The 19,140-nt window shown below is 36.2% G+C and overlaps 1 protein-coding gene across 4 annotated transcripts in view; it reads right to left on the bottom strand.

The window, feature by feature from the left end:
* PARD3B (par-3 family cell polarity regulator beta) overlaps positions 1–19,140 on the bottom strand; it is a 532,498-nt gene that overhangs the window by 488,358 nt on the left and 25,000 nt on the right. For all 4 annotated transcript variants that reach the window (XM_081937858.1, XM_081937859.1, XM_081937860.1 and 1 more), the window contains exon 2: positions 1,454–1,555. In XM_081937858.1, the coding sequence (XP_081793984.1) occupies positions 1,454–1,555 (102 nt within the window). The remainder of the gene's footprint in view (positions 1–1,453; positions 1,556–19,140) is intronic.

The raw sequence follows: 19,140 nt of genomic DNA, 5'->3' as shown, positions 1-19,140 counted from the left end.
ACAACTCTAAGACTGTTGAATTGTTTGAACAACCCATTTCACCTTCACAGAATGCAAGTCATGTAAAAAGCTAATAGTTGTAATTTTTGAGGGGGGAAAAATCATCTATGTTATTTGGCAGTATGATAATTGGAAGCAGGTAATGCCTAAGGTTATTTTCACCTCATGCCTGCAATTTTCTATGGTAGAAGACTATAAAAAGTATACACTAGTTTAAGATAATTTATTAAGATTCTGCTGCTGAACATTCACATCATCAAAATATATGTTTCAGAATTAAATATATTTTGTGTCCCATAAAAATCCCAAATGAACCACTAACCTGATTCATATACCCTTATATTCCTCAGGTACTCTCTAATTACTGATCAATCATATTATCTTTCCACCTCCCAGAATTTTCTATGGCCATTGCTGAAATTTAAAGGTGTTGAAAGGTGTAAAAATCTGACACAAAAGACCAAATGCTACAGCATTGTCTTTGCTGAGCATACAATACCATGAAACAATGATTAAAACATTATAAATAGGACCCAGCATTTACTCTATTAAACTGAGTAAGTCCAAAACCGAGCCAAGCATTTCCTCCACCAATCCTGAACCTCACATTTCAGAGACAGATCATTCAGGAGAATGTGTTATATGGATATGTTTATCTAAGCTGCTCCCTGGAAGAGAAGGAGCAAAATAGCTGACTTTCTCCTATCATTTTTCCTGCTACTCAAATCCTATGAATCAGAAGGCCTGGAGTTTTTTTTTTTTTACTTTGTGAAGGAGGAGAAAAAAATCCTTTTGTACAAATAATTTTTCTAAACCCTGCTCAGTAGAAAAATTAAGAACCAATAGTTTAAAAGTAATGAATTCATTTAGAATAAATGAACCATTTCAACTTTCATATTTTTTCAGAAAGAAGAGATAATATATGGAACAGACACAAATGAGGGGCACAAATTTGTTTGCTATTATCAATCAATGTGGGGGCAATGGAATTTCTGGGAAAATATTGTTCTATCAGAAGGATGCATGCATTGTCTCAAATTGTGGATCAATTAAACCTTTTATAAAATATTTAATGAAAAAATACATGTATTTATGCAAGACTATGCCATTATCTTTGTGAAATCAAAGAATCAAATTTAGACATCTAAAATCAATGCTTAGTCCCACGAGCTTCTTAAATTTCAAAACCATAAGGGCACTCAAGATTTTTTCCCTATTGAATACTTAATATATACTAACAATATATATAAGGTATTTTTTCAAGAATTTTTGCTGAGTTCAACAAAAACAAAAATGAGACTGCAACATAAACATTTAACACATTCAACCTGATATTAGTCATACAGGCATCTGTTAAACATACAAATTTAGCATGAGGTTATTATATACAAATCATATCTTAATTTAATCAGACACTTTCTCTTTAAAAATAAAGAAATTATTCTCCATCAACCTTATCTTTGTCTTCCACAACATCTGCCAAGATGTCATCTGGATCCAGGATTCCGCCATCTGTGTATTCCAGATGGTGAACATTCACCCAATGTGAAGGATTCTGCAAATGAAACACAAGTATGTTTTCTCATTAATCACTATTTTGAGCATACTCCTGTCTATAATATGAAGGTTTTCACACTGTATATCATTATATTTAAGAATACCAAATTCTAAAAAATATCATTGCTGAATACACGCTGAAAAACAAAGTGAAATGAAAATTTAGTATCAGAAAAACAAATCCAAGCAATATTATATCATTGCAGGATTTGTTGCCCAAGAGCCAGTAAAAGAACAATGCAAGGCTTTAATAAAAACAAACAGGAAAAGCCCTGAGTAAGACGCCTTGCAAACTATGAATTTGTCTGTCTTATTCTAATTCAGTGAACATAATCATTAACTTAAATATTATTTAAAGTGTCATTATTTAACCATTTCTAATAAACCAGCCATAAGATTCAGATGTAACACTAAATGAATTCATATGGGTCCTCAGAAATCCTGCAATTTCATTTTGTTACTAAAACAGCCATTATGTTAACTAAAACACCCACTCTTTGGTAAAGTTCTACAACAGGGCTCTTCTGAGGATGCTACCTCTTACTTGATCTACTTGAACATACCTACTCCTACTTGCATGACACCTGGTTCAATTTTAGAAGGTAAATTACGTGCTACTTGCTCTGGGTTAACAGCCTCATATCTTCCCATGCTTTTATATTCTTATGCAATCCTTACTGCCACCATGTCTATACATTGTTTCATACAATACATTTTAGGTGTACATTTTAAAATGTATAAACATTCAATATCTAATGATGCTGAACTAAGTTATATCAATATATAGACATATAAACATTCAACCAAGGTACACAAGTTCATCTACTTGCCCTAATTTTTCCACCATTCTTTCTTTATTTGATCTGTCACATACAACTATTTCTGATACATTAATTTTCAGATTCATAGTATTCTTAGCATAATACAATCTATTTTTGAATCATTTGGGTATTCATTCATCATCTGTATATTAAAGTACAAACGTATTGTTGTTCCCGAACAATATACCTCTAATTACCAGAATCATTTCTTATATATTGATGAATGAATGCATAAAATAACCAAAGAAATATCTTGTTTTATTCCATGCTTAGTGTTTTACCCCATTTGCTAAGCATTCCATTTACGTTCATTCATGCTCTATCAGCACATGCCACATTCATGCTCAACAATATCTGCAATTCCATATTTGTGCAAACTTTCTATAATTCACTTTAAAAATAAATGCAATTCCCTTCTTCCTAAACAACAAATAATACAGTAAACTATTTTTCTCATATTGATATATTTCTCAGTAATCTTCTGAAGAATAAAGTGTCAGTTGCACATCCTACTGACCAACATAAAACCAAATTGCACTTCATAAATTTGGTTCAGTCACCACATCGGAATTCTGTCGAACATCTTTTTAGGCACATTTTACGAACTAATTTCTGCATTCACTCTTACTAAATTTCCCCTTACACATGGTAACAAAAATAGCATTCTTTCAATTGTCAGACACAGATGTTATCTTCATAATAATTTTCTGAATGTCCTCTCATTCCCACCCATCCCTTCATATCACCTAAAAAAAAACATTTTCCCCATCATATTCACACCAAATATTACATAAATAAATGTCTCTGGTTCTTCCATCATTTACTGAAGCATAATGTGCAATTATCACCAGTACATAGACTCCTACTTTTACATGTACTCACAACAGAAATGACACTAATTCATACTTCCTAATAAATATTTTAGTCTCTTAATTTATATTCATCATTTCTATTCCATATGATCAAACCACCTTCATTTAAATATGTTAGTCTTCTTCACCTTCTAATCTCACAATCAACATATTTTTCCCATTCAACACTTGTCCTTTACCAAACATTTAGTAAATATTAGCAAATGTTTAGTAAATTTTAATAAATATTTAGTAAATATTTAGAGCCCTGATAGCACAGTGGTTAGAATGCAGTATTGCAGGCTAATTCTGTCAACTTCTCCCAGGTTGATCCTGACCGGCTCAAATAAAGTAAAATTAAGAGCCAGACTTTTGGAAGAAATATGCTGACTACTAAACTTGGGAGAAAGTACTGTAAAGTACTATTATTATGTTCCAAGTTGTAATATTTCATATGCCACAGACTTCAGCCAAATGATGACAGATGTTTGTCTGAAATGGCATAGGGATTCCTGCCTGAGCAGGGGAGGAAATTTTATACCATTTCAGATAAACATCATCCATCTATTGGACTAGAAGACCTCCAAGGTCCCTTCCAACTCTGTTATTCTGTTTAAGAAAAGTTTAAATTGAAGTGTGAGGAAACATCTCTTCATCAGCATATAATGGCATCTAACAATAAGAGTTGAGCGACATCAAACAATATTGAAGAGAGAAAGAAGTATCATAGAGATTATGGATATCATGGAATCATAATAATTATATAATTATAACTGGGCTAGATATAACTCTATGGTGTAATTTGAATAGCCAATAATCAAACTTTATTAAGCTTAGAACTATATTTATTTTACTTAAGTATTAGAAGACTAATCCATTGACACTGCAAAAATGTGTATGCACAAATGAAAGATATAATAGATTTGGAAGATCAGGGAAGGCAGGAAGGAGGCAAGAGTAATAGAAGAATAATAGAATTATGGCTATAAGATCAATACTGAGCATCCTGACATTGATGCACATACCCAAAGGGTGGGGCTTTTATCTTAATACCATGATCACCACTACCACCCCACAGCCACTGGACTTATAACTGTTCCATATGAAAAATTATCTATGTTGAGCATACGTAAGTATGATGAGAATGATGGACCGTGGTCACGCGGTGGTAAAATTGCAGTATTGCAGGCTACTTCTGCTGACTGCGAACTGCCTATAGTTTAGTAGTTTCAGTAGTCAATCAGTGAAAGGTTGACTCAGCCTTCCAGCCTTCCGGGGTCAATAAAATGAGGACCCAGATAGTTGGGGATAATATGTTGTCTCTGTAAATCAGCTTGTAAAGAAGGTTGTAAAGCACTGTGAAATGAAATATAAGTCTAAGTACTATTGCTGGACACAACCCTCCAGCTGCTTAACTCATGTCAACTACTGCAGAAAACAGTAACAATTGTTATTGTTCAATTTGCTAGTTCAACACTGTTGAACTAGTGACTTGGCCTCTTCCTGGAGGCGTTATGGAGTCAGTTTAAGGATGTGACCAGAATACACCAGGCTTCTAGTTGTACGTAGGAGCATCTTGTGCTATGTCAATGAGGCCGGTCAGCAGGGGACTCCGTCCGGGACTTCCGCAGGTCAAGTCACAGAATTTTTTTTAAACTCTGACTTACATTTCTGGTTACATTTCTTGATAACTAAATTTACAAGATAATTTATGGCAGTTTTAAAAAATATTGGCATGGAGATTCCCAGGTTTGTACACAACAATTACATTCAAATTAGAGACTTAGAGCACTTTTCAGATTGAAAAGATATCATCAAATTCCTTTTAATTCGTGACTCAAATTGGAGGAGGGAAGTAGATTGATTATCTGAAAGTATCTTTTTAAATTAATTTGATTATTGCCCAAATTGGAGTTTTAATCAAGTGTACTGTGGGTCTATAATCAATACAATCAAAACAAAAGATCTCATACAATTAGTACTGTAGAATCAGAACTAAACAGATGAAAGACTAAAACAATTCCTTCAAAGCCAATTCACTGCAAAATCTTCTATGACAAACCTACTTTTGGAATTCAAAGAACCATATTTAAATTTACATATATTATGTAAATTTTAATATATTACAAAATAACTTATTGACATATATTAGACGACCATTGCAATATCTTAACTCACGAAATTAAGAGTTTACTACATCTGCTGCCACACACTTAATAAATCCTTATCTGTTTATAGTACATTAATTGAATAACTAATTGCTAATGTCATCAGTTACTCCAATCAATTAAAATGTACTGCTCAAGGTCAAGTACTACATAACATAACCTTCAGTTAACAGGTTTCAGTTTCCCTATTATTTGTATACTATATATTAGAGAAAGCCATAACTTTTTATTTACTTACAAGCTGTATTTTGTTCCCATATATATTTTATCTTTCTTTTATTTTTACTTGGGAGAAGTCTTTGCTTCCTAAGCACAGTAACATGTTTATAACACATCTTTCAACGAATAAAAAGTCAGTTAAAGATAGATATTTTCATTTATTTTCCCAAAAGTGGATTATCTCAGGATTATGGACCAAATCAATTCAAGGAACTAAAGAAAAGCAGCTACACACGGATATTCATGTGGAGAGCAGCTTCTGAATCAACCACACAAGTCTGGCAAAAGACACTGATGCCTTACCATTTCAAAAAAGATCTTCCAAATGTGCTCTGGTAAAGTATCATGTAAAGAATTTTATTTATATCATTTATCATATTTATCTCACAGAAAATAACTCTGGGTGGCATAAAACAATTAATTAAAACAATACACACATACACACAAACACACACACAAGCAGGCATTATTCAAAAGTAAAAAAAAACAGAAAGGAGGGAGGGACAGAGAGAGACACCCCATGACTGAGGAATTTTTGCAATGGACATTCATAATATTGCCTATTAATATACCACAAAGATTGCCCCAACTGAAAGAGCTCTAAGGATTTGGTTGGGAGAACAGATGAAGACTAACCAGTCTTGTAGATCTCATAATGCAGAGAGTTATTATTCAAAAGTTTTTAAAAAAAGAAAATACAATAAGAATGAATATTAACCATGGGGCCATCTCAAGGTTTCCCCAATCCCATGGGAGCTCTAGGTCCAATAACACAGTCAGCTCTTAAGGGACAACATTAAGAGATGGAACTAACCTCACTTCAGGGGATAGAATGTTCCAAAGGTGTTACAGCTGAAATGGTTATCTTCTGGGTCTCGCCAACTGTAACTCCCTTACAGACAGGACCAGCAGTATGCCTTCTTTATTTGATCTGATGAGAAGGACAGATCTGCTATAATTGGAGTGAGGTGTTCTCTCAGATAATATGATCCCATGCCATGAAGGGTTTTAAAAGTTAAAACAACACATTGAATTGGACATGGAAGCAAATTGACAACCAGCCTGCACCAGGGCCTTCTGCACTAGTTGACCCTTCTGGATACTCTTCAAGCGAAGCCCCACGTAGAACACATTACAGTAATCCAATAATGAGGTAACGAGGACATGACTATAAGCAGAGTCCATGAGAATCAGATAATTCACTTTTTCTAAGGCACACTGAAGCTGCTGTGCAACCAGCTTCTCAATCACCTTTCCCCCAAAGAGAAGGCTAGATATGGGACAAAAAATGTCCATTGTACAGTTGTACTCTGACTCCAGAGTGCAACTGTACAATGGACAGTTTTTGTCCCATATCTAGCCTTCTCTTTGGGGGAAAGGAGTCCAGAGGTGGTTTTCTTGAAGAAGAGGCAACCAAGGTTTTCTTAAGAGGTAACTGGACAATATTCTTTTTTTAAAACACTTTCACCACTGGCAGTGGCCATACTGGACAATATTCTAACTTAAAGAATTCACCACTGCTGGGAGGGAGGGTCTTGACATCACAATGAAATGACATGCAATCTTGGAGCTCCAGGATTGCTGTCGATATCTCTGTTCCTGGATGGTCCTTTTGGACCTAAACTGTTCTGAAGGAACAGTGATAGAGAAGAGTATGTCCTGCTGATCTCAGGGGCATCGCAAAGCCCAATTGATCCAGGAGAAAGCTCTTTTTGCCAGCTACAACAGAAGCAGGTAAAATGGCTGCAGAAGTTTGGGACAAGCCCCTGAAACAGAAGCAGTACAGGAGTGTGTCAAAATGGTGAGAAATTTTTTTATTATTAGAGAAGGGAAAACCCAAAAGACTTGGAGCTTAAGAAAATAAGCGGTGAATTAACTCTGGTTTAAAACCATCATGTTATCTTTTCTACCTTAACTTTGCTGGTTTCTTATGGATGGACTTTTTACAAATGCCTCTTACTTTTAAATTGGACTGGTCTCTTTTTTTCCTTCTTCCTCTATACTTTTTCCATTTTTTGTATTCATGGATTAAAAGTTTCTTCTCTAGTAAGGCTTGGACGGAGGGTAATTTTTAAACATTTTTTTTCTTTCCTCTTTTGGAGCTTGGAGTTTACAGAGCGAGACAATAACAGAGGGAAAAGAGGTAACACTGCCATCTAGTGGCTAGAGGCTTGGCAATAGCTGATAAAGCTATAAGCTTTGTTTACTGAAAGGGTCAGTGGAAAATGTTTTGTTTATACAGATGTTCCTTTGAAGGAAAGAGAAATCTTTGATTTGAAAAACTCCACTGAATATGTTTGAAACCTAAAAAGTCTCGGATTTTTTTTTTTTGGCAGTGTTTATAACCTGGAAAATGGCACAATGTGAAAAAGAAAAGGCACTAACTTTGCAAAGAATTTCTTAGAAATTCAAAAAGTTTTAATAATCACAGAGAGAATTGAAAAGAGACTTGACATTATAGATCAAAATACAGAAAGTACGGGGACAGAAAGGAAGTTTGAGGACAGAGCTGAAAAAATCACAGAGATATATGAAAGTGATAAGAAAATTGTTGACATTGACAGCAAACTGAGAGTGGAGGGAAAAGACAAGTGTGAAATATGGAAAGGAGAGATCGATGAACCGGAACTTTATTTCAGATGTCATAACATAGATGAAGAAAGGAGAGAAAATTTGGCAGAAATAATGAGAGTAATCTCGGCGAAGCACTAACGATAACAAAGGTTAAGCTGATAAAAGGAGTAGATAGAGGGTTTCGAATCCTTATAAGACATGCAATGAACCACACATTCTTAAGAGAAGTCCACATAAGACTTATCAAGAAAACACTTAAAATACAGACTTTACAAATGGCAAGAGATATTGGACTACACCATTTCTGAAGGATACGGGATGATGAAATGAAATGTCACAATAAATTTTACTTAAATGTAGTTAAATTTTGAGTGCTATGTACAACGTAATAATAGCTATAGTCAAATAAATGATTAATAATGATTACAAAGCATTTATATATACTAGATTGATAATATGAAATTTTATACCAACTGTAAGTGAGGATTATGGAGATGATGTTGAAAGGCCTTTTTATAAAAGATAAACAATTCTATATAGAATAGAATATAAAGATGTAATATTGGATTATTTCAGGATGATGTAATAAAATGTCATAATATAAATTTACTTCAAATTTAATCTGCCTTATCTTGAAAGGATGTAATAATAGTTAGGCTTAATGGATGTTTAATAATTATAACAATTTGTATACATGTATATTAGATTGATGATACTAATAATGGGGGAAAAACATGGAATTGAAAATTATTAGAGAATGTTACCAATGTTAAAATAATAGAATGACTTAGAATGACTTAGAAGGATAAAAAAAATAACCCTTTATTATTGGATATATTGAAGATGATACAATGAATCATTATAATATTAATGGTTATAGATTTAGAATACCTTGTCTAAAATGGAGAGACAATAGTGATAAACAAAGGAAGCATAATAACCATGTATATAAAGATATCTTGATTGACAATATGTGAATTTTGATAAAATTCAAGTGATGACTATGGAAAGGACGCAGAAAGACCTTGTAGCCAATCGACACACTGTATGTAGTTGAAGAGGCTTTTTATGTTATATGTGTTGTTTGTTTGTGTGAAAATAAAAATTTTATTTTAAAAAAAGAATTCACCACTGCTTAGAACCCATTTACATGACACACCCAAGGACACTTTAACAAACCAGAGCATTGATCTAAAGAACAGGTAACTGAGCTCATAATTTTAAAGACCCTGTCTACTTCCTCAAAGAAACCTCAAACTGTTTCCAGATAACAGGACAAAACTCTTCTCCAGACATCTTCTCTAGACTTGCAAGAAGGCCGGCATCCAGTTCTAAGAAAATCTGACCAACATTGTTTGGCAGATACTGAATAAATTCCTCCATGAACCCCTGCAAGAGTTTTTCTGACTCCCCACAAACATAACTAAGACGCTTGTGTCACCCAAAACAGGACTGCACAATGGCTGTCTGTGGATGAAATAAGGGAAGAGAAGTACTGACACTTGAAGACGCTTACTAACACAAGGTAGACCTTAAGAGTAGCTCTAATCTATGTTTGGTCAAGCTTGTTCCTTGCTGAATGCCAAAGACGCACTAAACATCTCTTCTCTCATTTCAGCTCCTACATAAACCAAAGGGAGCAACAGGATTCCTAAGAAGGAAGATGTTGCATGAGCACGATCTGATCCAAAGCCTCAAACATCCCCTTATTGCAAGTGGCAACCAAAGCTTCAGATAGACTATGCAGCCGACCAGCAGGAACTGTCCTCAGCTTCCTCTGAAATCTATCTGGGTCCATCAGTCACTGGGGTTTGATCAATCTAATGGCAGTGGAGAACTCCAAGGTTATCAGACATGATTGGACCATGACAAGGAAGACATCAAAAGTTCCCCCAAATAAAAAACCGTTCAAATCCATTGCTCTCATCTGGTACCTGACCACTGTCCTATGTCAGATTCTGGATGATCTGAGATAATCCCATGCCATCATAGTGGCCATGAACTCCCAAACTGCCTCAAAACACAGACCAGAAAATGTAGATTGAAGTCCCCCAAATCTTCAAGTCAAGTCAAAAAGCTAAGCCTGGAGTCAAGGAGCTAAGCAAGAAGCCAAGTTAAGGAACTAAGCTAAGCAGAGAAGTTGTTGTCTGTCAGGGAGGCTGATACAACAGCAATAATCCCAAATGATCTCTAGACCCCAAATTAATGAAGAAGGTCTCGTATCTGGTGATGTTGTACTCCAAAAAGCCATAAAACATTCTCAGATGACAATCACCATACTTCCATCCTGCCCAGGGGTCTCAACTGATGCCACACCAGAAACCCGGCTAGCCGAAAGAGCTGCCTCCCCTTCCAGACCCTGCAAGGTCTCAGTAATGCATGCTTTGTTGTCCCTCTCATCAATGAATAAATCACTTGTGAGGGAGACTTTATTACAGAACAACCCAACATTTAGTAGCAACAGCCAAAAGCCAGGATCTCTGAAGTTCTGCTGACAAAGTACCAGAGCTGAGACCAGGGAGATGGAATTCAGAACTGGTATAAGACAAGTGTATTGCATTCTGGAGCATGAGCCACTCCCTATTTTCCACTATACTGTATTTCCTTATACCCATCACCACAATATTGTATTCTAGCCCTACAATGGGATAGACCAGTGATGGTGAACCTTTTTTGGCCAAAAGTGGGGAGAGCGCAGGTGGGTCGTGCATGGGAATGCCACACCCATAATGTTATGCACGCGACCCAGCGTGCATGCACACATAATCCAGCATGCATGCTTCCCCCCTGCACGCATGAGCATGCGACCAGCACTCCCCCCCCCCACTTTTGGCATGCTTTTTTTCGCCCTTCCCAGGCTCCAGACACTTTCTAGGAGTCCAGGGAGGGCGAAAACAGCCCCCTCCCGGAGATCTTCTGGAGGCTTCAGGAGCTTCCCTAAAGCCTCTGGAGCGTGAAAAACCGACCAGGAAAGAGTTTCCAGTTTGCTCGTAGGGCCATTTTTTGCCCTCTGGAGGGGCAAAAAACGGTTCTACAAGCAAACTGGAAGTCCATTACCGGGCGTTTTTTCACACTCCGGAGGCTTCAGGGAAGCTCCTGAAGCCTCCGTAGGGCCTCCGGGGGGGGGGCACAAAAAACCGGATGGGAACTACCTTCCAGTTTGCTCGTAGGGGCGTTTCTCCTCCTGCTGAGCCTTTAGGCGGCTTCCCTGAAGGCTCCGGAGGGCAAAAAGTGGCCCTACGAGCAAACCGGAAGTCCGTTCCTGAATTTCCAGTTTGCCTGTAGAGCCAGTTTTTTGTGCTCCCAAGGCTTCCTTGAGGGCGAAAAACGGTGTCAAAAAAGGCCGAAGTCAGCTGGCCAGCATGCGCATGCCAGTGTGCACATTTTTTTATTTGTTCATCTTTCTTCTTTTCTTTTTTGCTTTCCTGCTTTTTTCTCTCTTTCCTCTAGCCCAGGGGTGGGGAACTGTGGCTCTTTTGCGACTTGTGGACTTCAACTCCCAGAATTCCTGAGGCAGCTATGTTGGTTCTGGAATTCTGGGAGTTGAAGTCCACAAGTCGCAAAAGAGCCACAGTTCCCCACCCCTGCTCTAGCCAATTATACCATAAGTCCCATACTAAGTAATATTCAGATTCTTCTTTGTCTTTTAATTCTTTCGTAAGCCTATCCATCTCGGCAAATTCCAACATTTTTTAAATTATATTTTCTTCTGTTGGTATGTATTTATTTTTCAAATTTTGCACAAAAAAATTCTCGCTGCAGTGGTTATATGTAACATTAAATATCTAATTTTTTTTTCGTAATTTCCCTTTATAATTCCTAGCAGAAATAATTCTGGTTTTAGCTCAATTTGGTGTGTGGTGATCTCTTCCAGCCAGTCTTTTATTTTTTTTCCAATATTTTTTTGCAGATGTGTATGTCCACCACGTATGATAGTACGTTCCATGTTGTTGATTGCACTTCCAACACATAGGTGAACACTCCGTGAACATTTTTGCAATTCTCACCGGTGGGAGATGCTATCTGTAGAACATCTTATACATGTTCCCTCTGTATGCTGTTGCCATTGTTAATTTATAATTTGTTTCCCAAATTTTTTCCCATTCTGCCAATTCTACAATATACCCAAAATTTGTCGCCCATGTTATCATAGTTTCTTTCACAATTTCTTCTTCCATTTGGAATCTTAATAAATGATATATATTTTTATCAATTTTTCTTTGGTTCCCTGTAGAATTTTATCTAACTTTTGTGGCTCCTTATAGAATCCATCTCTTTCACTGTCTTTTTTATATCTCGCCTTTATTTGTAGATATGGCCACCAGTCTATACCTATTCCCTGATTTTTCAATTCTTGCCTTGTTTTTAACCTCTCCTGATTATCTAATATGTCTTCGTATCTTATTATTTAATTTATGTCCAATACATTCGGATAAATCAATGCTTCCATAGTGGATAACCAAATTGGGATTTTGTTATAATGTTTTCTTTTAATTTTTGACCAAATTTGAAGTAGGGCATTTCTAATTTGATGTCTTTGAAAATAACTGTGGGTTTTGTCTTTTCTGTCCCAAATAAAAGCGTGCCAACCCAATTCTAAATTATATCCTTCTAATGTTAGTATTCTCCTATTTTAAGGTTAATCCAATCCCATCCCATATCCAGGTGAGAGCTGCTGCTTGATAGTAAAGCTCCCAATCCGGGAGTCCAAAACCTCCTTTTTCTCTACTGTCCTGTATGAGTTTTAATTTAATTCATGTTATTTTTCCCTAATCAGATGAATTGTGCTGTTAATTTATTTAAATCTGTGAAAAAAAATTCCCTAGGCTAATTGGTACCACTTGAAATAGGGGGCTCCAATGGCAGTCTCATCCTAAAATCTATTCCCCACCCCCATGCCCCATGTCCCAAGTTTGTCCCCATGTCCCAAGACCAGGAACCTCCCATTTTCCTTTTTAACCACTTCAGGAGGAGAAGCTGGGCACCCCAATGTCCTAAGCTTCGCTAGCTCTCAACACCCCGAAACACACATCCCAACAAACAAACATGAAGACAGCATCATTCAGCACCCACTTCCACAACCATCTTACCAGAAAGAAGTTTCTCAAGGATCTGTGTGTTCAAAAGGATTTCTTTTAAATACTTCCAAAGCCTCACTAAACATTTCTGAATTGCAATATTGCTGTAAGTTCAAAAACACTGCTTTTTTTTAACTGCAGTCTTTTTTACAACATTTTCAAATGACTTTTAGGAAAAGTTTAACATGACAAAAAAACAACATCTTGTTCTGTACCACAATCTGAACTATATATACCATTGAGCCATAAGAAAATAAAAGCAATTCCAAATTAGAAGATGACTGAAAGAAAAGCATCACAGTAAAAAGGTTTGCAGCTGACCAGATTTTATTTAAAAAATGAAAATAGCTAATCTTAATTAAGAGCAACACTTATAAAATATAGAATAACATTAACTTAGAGTTGTCATCACAAGAAAGAAAACATATCAATATCCAAAGTTGTCAAATATGCACGTTCTATTTGTGCATCATAATAAACCATGTTCCCATTTGGCTGGATATGACAATCTAAGAGTTCTGATTTGTTCTTCTATGAAAATGTCAACAACAAAAAGACTTTCTGATTCCTAGTTTGCACATCATGATATCCCATTGTTACTTGAGGTGCTTTTTATTCCTGAGCTAGCAGGAAACTAAGAGGGAGCAATAGCGCCTCTTCTAGGGTTTGCTTTCAATTTGTAGCTGAACATTGAGATTGCCTAAGAAAGCTCTTGAGTAGTTTGTTTGTTTTTTTATTTTAGGTTGAGGGATTGGGGGAGAGGTAGAATTTAGAATGTAACAAAATTAATTGCTGTAAACAGCTTGTTTATATCAGGGAGAGACAATCCATGGCTTAAAAGCTGAAACTTGTTGTCAGTCCCTCCCCTCCCCCCAAAATATAGTACTTTTATAAGCAATTACTCGGAAAAATCACACTCAATGTGTTTCATCCTATTGCAATCCTGAGTCAAAAGGGATGATCACCTAAAGCATTTTGTAGACCTTTCTTCTCAGTAACTTCTCATAATTATGGAAATAGCAGCACTGTCTGGCTATGACAAAAAATTACATCAGGCTGAACTTTTATCTATAGGTACCATATTACACTTTTTAAAAGGAGAAAGGTTGAGGGCAGGAACTGTGTTTAATTTATCTCAGCACTTCTTAAATGAATACTGAATAGCAACATGAATACACATGCTCCTTGCATAAGCAATACCTCCCATATTTGTGTATAACATCAAACCATTCCGACATTATTTTATGAGCATATCCTTTATGTAAAGAGTAGAGCTTTGGGACATATTATGCAAATGTTTTCCTAATCATATATTTAAAAAGTAGTCAGTTGAAATTAAACACTAAGTAGGAACTATAGTTGTTTATTTAGATATCTCTATTTCTCATCTTGCAATGGAAACTATTCAAAAAAAAAACCCAAATTAATACTAATAATTTTACCTTTCTTAAGGCTGGCACTAAATGTCAAGGTCATTATCACAATGACAACAAAGCAAAGAAACACAAGAATAGGAGAGCTTTGCAAATCTAAATTTTCTATGCCAGGCATGAGTCATTGCATTGAATAGGAAATGAAATATGTGAACATTAAAATAAAGGAATACATCTACACTAGTAATTCACAACCAGTGGCCCACTAGATAAAACAGAGCAGCTCTCTAGCAACCCAGGAAAGATAAAATACACCTTATTTTGCTGATTGCAAATACAAATTGGGGTTTGTAAAGTGCCTAGTTGCTCCATAAAACACAAATCAGTGGAACACATTCAGCTTGATGATCACAATGTAAAATTACAAGAAATCACCAGACTCTGATAAATATACTTTGAGCTTCACATAAATACCCTATAAGTACTGATATAATACAGTAGTGATAGCATCAGCTTAAGGTAACATGCATACAGAGGTGGCCAAAAGTATTGTAACATCTACTTTTTCCCCAAAGAAAATGCATTCTGGAGCAAAACATAATACCCTGTGTTAGAAAGTTGCTTAGTCCCAGGTTATGGGTCCTCCAGGAAAAGAATGGTCCAAAACATACATCTAAGAAAATCCAAGAATGTTAGAAAAGCAGACATTGGATTGTTCTGAAGTGACCTGCTATGACTCCTGATCTGAATCCAATAGGACAGGGGTGTCAAAATCACAGGCCAGATGCGTCAGGTGCTGGCCCCACCCCTGCCTAGTTTAGCAAAGAGGAAAATAGTCCCCATATGTCGCCATGCCAATGAGAGTTTGACACCCCTGCAATAGAACATTGATCGAAAACACTAAAATGCAGTTGAGAAAAAGAACCATCAAAGCTAGATGAATAGGACAATTTGCCATTTGAAAAGTATAGAAGCCTTATTCAAAGCTACAGAAAACACTTGATTGCAGTTATTGCTTCAAAAAAATATGCTACAAAAAATTACACAAGGAATAACAATAATAATTTATGTACCATATTCTGATAAATAATAATGGAAATCAAAATGGCGAGTTATACATCAAAAGCTCTGCGTTCCATGGAACAAAGAATTTTGGATGCCATTTACTTATGTCAGTTTCAACTTATTTTACAGCAGATTGGGGGTTTTTTTGTGAAAAAGTGGGGCTATTTGACAATATCTAACTTTGGCATAAAGAAATAACATAAATTAATATGAATATGAATCACCAACATATGACTTTATTTGGACTAACTTAAATAAAATAATTTAATGTCTAAACAATAAGTCTTTAAAATAGCTAATAAATACTGCCCCTCTCCTCAGTGGTGCTTCACTCTTTCACTCATTTCCTACTCCCCCCCCCCGCATTTTTAATTAAATAGAGTAAATAATAAATAAATTCTAATAATTTACAACTCACTTTTTTTTCTCATAGGGAAAGAACAACTCCATGAAGGCTGAAAAGATAATATAAGTTGCCTCCCCTAAACTTCAAGTGCCCGGAGCAATAGGTGAGACAGCAAATAAAACGTACACTATATTGCCAAAAGTATTCGCTCACAACTGAGTCTGATTATGTGGATGGGTGAGCGAATATTTTTAGCAATGTAGTGTATGTCCTAGCCCTGTAACTCAATTACTGAATTACTCTACCCGATTTCCCAGAACCATGTTGGTGCTCTGCTTCATCTGTTTGGATTCGTAAAAGTTTCCTTTCAGATGTTAGGAAAGTGTTGTAACTTTTTTTTTTTAGACAAGAGCATATAGATAACATTCCCCCTCATACATGCTTTCGGACAACAAAACTGCTTCTTTAAAATGCTGGGCCCACTTTGTCTAATGCAGATCTCTGGGCATTTCACAGCCCACAGACCACCTCTGGCCCTTTTACTGTCCCTGTCTGGCCCATGGCAGGGATGGTGGCCGGACAGAGACAATAGTCCCTGTTTTTCATGTGGTCCCCTGGGAAAATTAATTGCCCACCCGAGGTCTAATGGAAACACACTTGAAGGAACATGAATTCAGATGCATATATTATTTGATCTAAAAGCTGTTTCTACTTTATTATTTAACAAACCATTATAATTACTGATCATTCTTAACGAATACTGACTGCTATATTCGCTTAATATATCATTGTGAAAGAATAAAACCTTCATCAGCCGAACACAAAAATATGAAGATAAAAGAGGGAAATGGCAAATGGGAGTGGGGAAATTATAAATACTTTTCCCCCAAGAAATAGATGGAATAAAGGATAGAACAAATTATTAATAAATTTCTCCATTCTTTAGAGCTGTACTGTGGCTAGTAACTGTGGTCTTAATTTTATGTAAGCAACTGTGGCATTCTTTTTTCAGTTGAAAAACAGGGCCAAAAATTGGGACAGGGTTGTAATATTTTAAATAAATAACATAAATGCATGATTTCTATTTCATTCAGCAGGCTACTTATATATCACACTTCTATACTAAATGAATTAGATTGTTCTTCATAAGCAAAACAGATATTAAAAATAATGTTTTTCATCTAAATATAAAATAAGCAACTCTCAACCTTTGATGTAAAACAACAACAACAGAGAAGTCAAGAATAGGTGTAAAGCAAATTATATGGTCTTTTTCCTGTTGCCAGAACAGGAGAAGAGACAATATTTGTCCATTCTTCCCTACCTTATGATAGAGTCTTTTAAAACATGATCCAGAAGGTTGGTATTTCTCCAAAACATAAGAGAAGCTGCTGCTAGGTCAGCAGAGGGAAGCAGAATTATCAACATTCATCACTACCACACTGTTTCTACCACAGGAAGACATTATTTCTAAAAACTGTAGATCTATCCCCCAACCACTCTGCCTGAATGTCTGCCACATGCCCAGTATACCAGCTGTCTAGCTAATGTGTGAGTGACAAAACAGATGAAGAATCGAAAGAGTCTATAGTATCTTTACAAGTAAATGTGAGTAACGTAACAAATATGTGATCATTGGAACAAATGGCACTTGATAAAACTGCATTTTTATGACTGAAATGGAAGAAATACGCTTAGTCTCTACTGACTCCCAGATCTTTTTAGGAGTACCAATGAAGCCATTAATTATGATAGGAATGTCAATGGCAAAATCACTAAAGCACATGATCTGCAAGGTCCTATAAAGCAAACAATGTCTCAATTCAAAACCAGGAAGCAAGCCAAAGCTTTAAATATAAACACACACACACACACACACACACACATACACATACACAGACACACCTCTAGATCATGTGTCTATGATAGTTGGCTCTCAGCCAAGAGAAGGGTTTCAGTTCTCCATATTTTTATTAAGCTGTTTAATTGTGATCTAATGAGAAAAATAAGAGCACCTCACAATCCCAAGGGAAAAAAAATATATAAAACTGTTTTTGATTTTAACAGAAGTTTGAATGAAGAAATAACTTAATTGTATCAAACAGCTGTTAGGATACATTTGCCATCACTACTAATTAATGTCAAGCCCATCATTACATTTTTAAAAAAAAAATTAATATACAAAACAAATTACTGGAACATATTCAAAGCAGGGGAGCGCTAATATACAATATAAATGGAGGTACCAAGTGAAAATACATACCTGAGGAAAACACTCATATACCAAGCATGCAATCTCATAAGAACAAGCTCAAGAACAAAAGGTTGGATTTTATTTTTACCAATGAACATGCTCAATGTAAATCCTTCTGATTCTATTCACAATTGGATAAAGACTGAATGAGCTCTCTTTATTCATTTCCAGATATTCTGAAGTTCAGGTCCCACCAGCCCTAGTTCAAAGGATCATAGGAACTGAACTTCAAAACCAATACAACTACTTGCACTGCCATTGTTCCTTGACCTTTTGATTTTCATCATTGATTTACTGATATGGCCATCCAACCCAAACACTGAAACTCTGGAAAGGCTCTACAATCATTTCATCCTTGATGCCCCAGGAGTATACTTGTTTGTAATGCCTTTCTGAAGGCCACTAGGACTGGAACTAACCATATGCTGGGGGAGGAAGAAGAGGGAGAGATTATTCCAGAGGACAGGCCCCATAACAGAAAAGCCACAACTACTGGATCCCATCAGTTGGCAGTGTTTCAAGAAAGACCATGCTATTACAGCAGTAACCCCCAACCTTTTAGGCACCAGGGACAGGTTCTGTAGAGAGGTTTTCCCATGGACCAGAGGGGACATGGTTTTGTGTGCTGCCTGCATCCCATGGATGTGGCTTCACTTGCTTGCACGGGCTGCTTTCTGGCATGCTGCAGCCCAGTGCTGGTCCACAAACTGGGGGTTGGGAACTCCTGTATTAGAACTTATATAATAGGCAAATACAACTAGGGACCTGATCATCTATGAAGATTCTCAGTCATCCAGATTGTGGTTGTCCCAGAGGTGCTCTTTTTCAAGAGGC

The sequence above is a fragment of the Natrix helvetica genome (assembly GCF_964273705.1).
Source record: "Natrix helvetica genome assembly, chromosome: 1".
NCBI lineage: Eukaryota > Metazoa > Chordata > Lepidosauria > Squamata > Natricidae > Natrix > Natrix helvetica.
Note: the sequence above shows the minus strand (reverse complement) of the source record. Positions and strands in the feature narration are given on the sequence as shown.